The sequence below is a fragment of the Pteropus vampyrus genome, unplaced genomic scaffold (genome assembly GCF_000151845.1).
Source record: "Pteropus vampyrus isolate Shadow unplaced genomic scaffold, Pvam_2.0 Scaffold186, whole genome shotgun sequence".
NCBI lineage: Eukaryota > Metazoa > Chordata > Mammalia > Chiroptera > Pteropodidae > Pteropus > Pteropus vampyrus.
In genome coordinates this window covers 1,331,571-1,331,914 of record NW_011888967.1, presented here as the reverse complement: position 1 = coordinate 1,331,914, position 344 = coordinate 1,331,571, and the positions used below count along the sequence as shown (strand labels likewise).

General features: G+C 36.0%; 1 protein-coding gene across 2 annotated transcripts in view; it reads left to right on the top strand.

Moving 5' to 3' along the window:
* Positions 1-344, top strand: part of GDA (guanine deaminase) — a 76,950-nt gene that overhangs the window by 70,665 nt on the left and 5,941 nt on the right. For both annotated transcript variants that reach the window (XM_011371264.2, XM_023537354.1), the window contains exon 12: positions 129-259. In XM_011371264.2, coding sequence (XP_011369566.1) covers positions 129-259 — 131 coding nt within the window. The remainder of the gene's footprint in view (positions 1-128; positions 260-344) is intronic.

Genomic DNA, 344 nt, shown 5'->3' with positions numbered 1-344 from the left:
GCTTCACTATTAACATACTATTTTTTTTCTAGTGACATGTTGGCAAATTCTGTCCTTACAAAATGGGACATTGGCATGGTCTGATGGCTTAAAGTGCTGACTGTTTATTAATTTATTCCACCCTATAGCCCTGGGGCTGGATAAAGAGATTGGAAACTTTGAAGTGGGCAAGGAATTTGATGCCCTCTTGATCAACCCCAAAGCATCTGACTCTCCCATTGACCTGTTTTATGGAGATTTTGTTGGTGATATTTCTGAGGTAAGTAAAAGAAAGTTAATCAAAAGGCATTTATTTCATGAAGTAGTCACAATAGCTTCCCTATAGAAGAAAAAAAAAAAAAAAA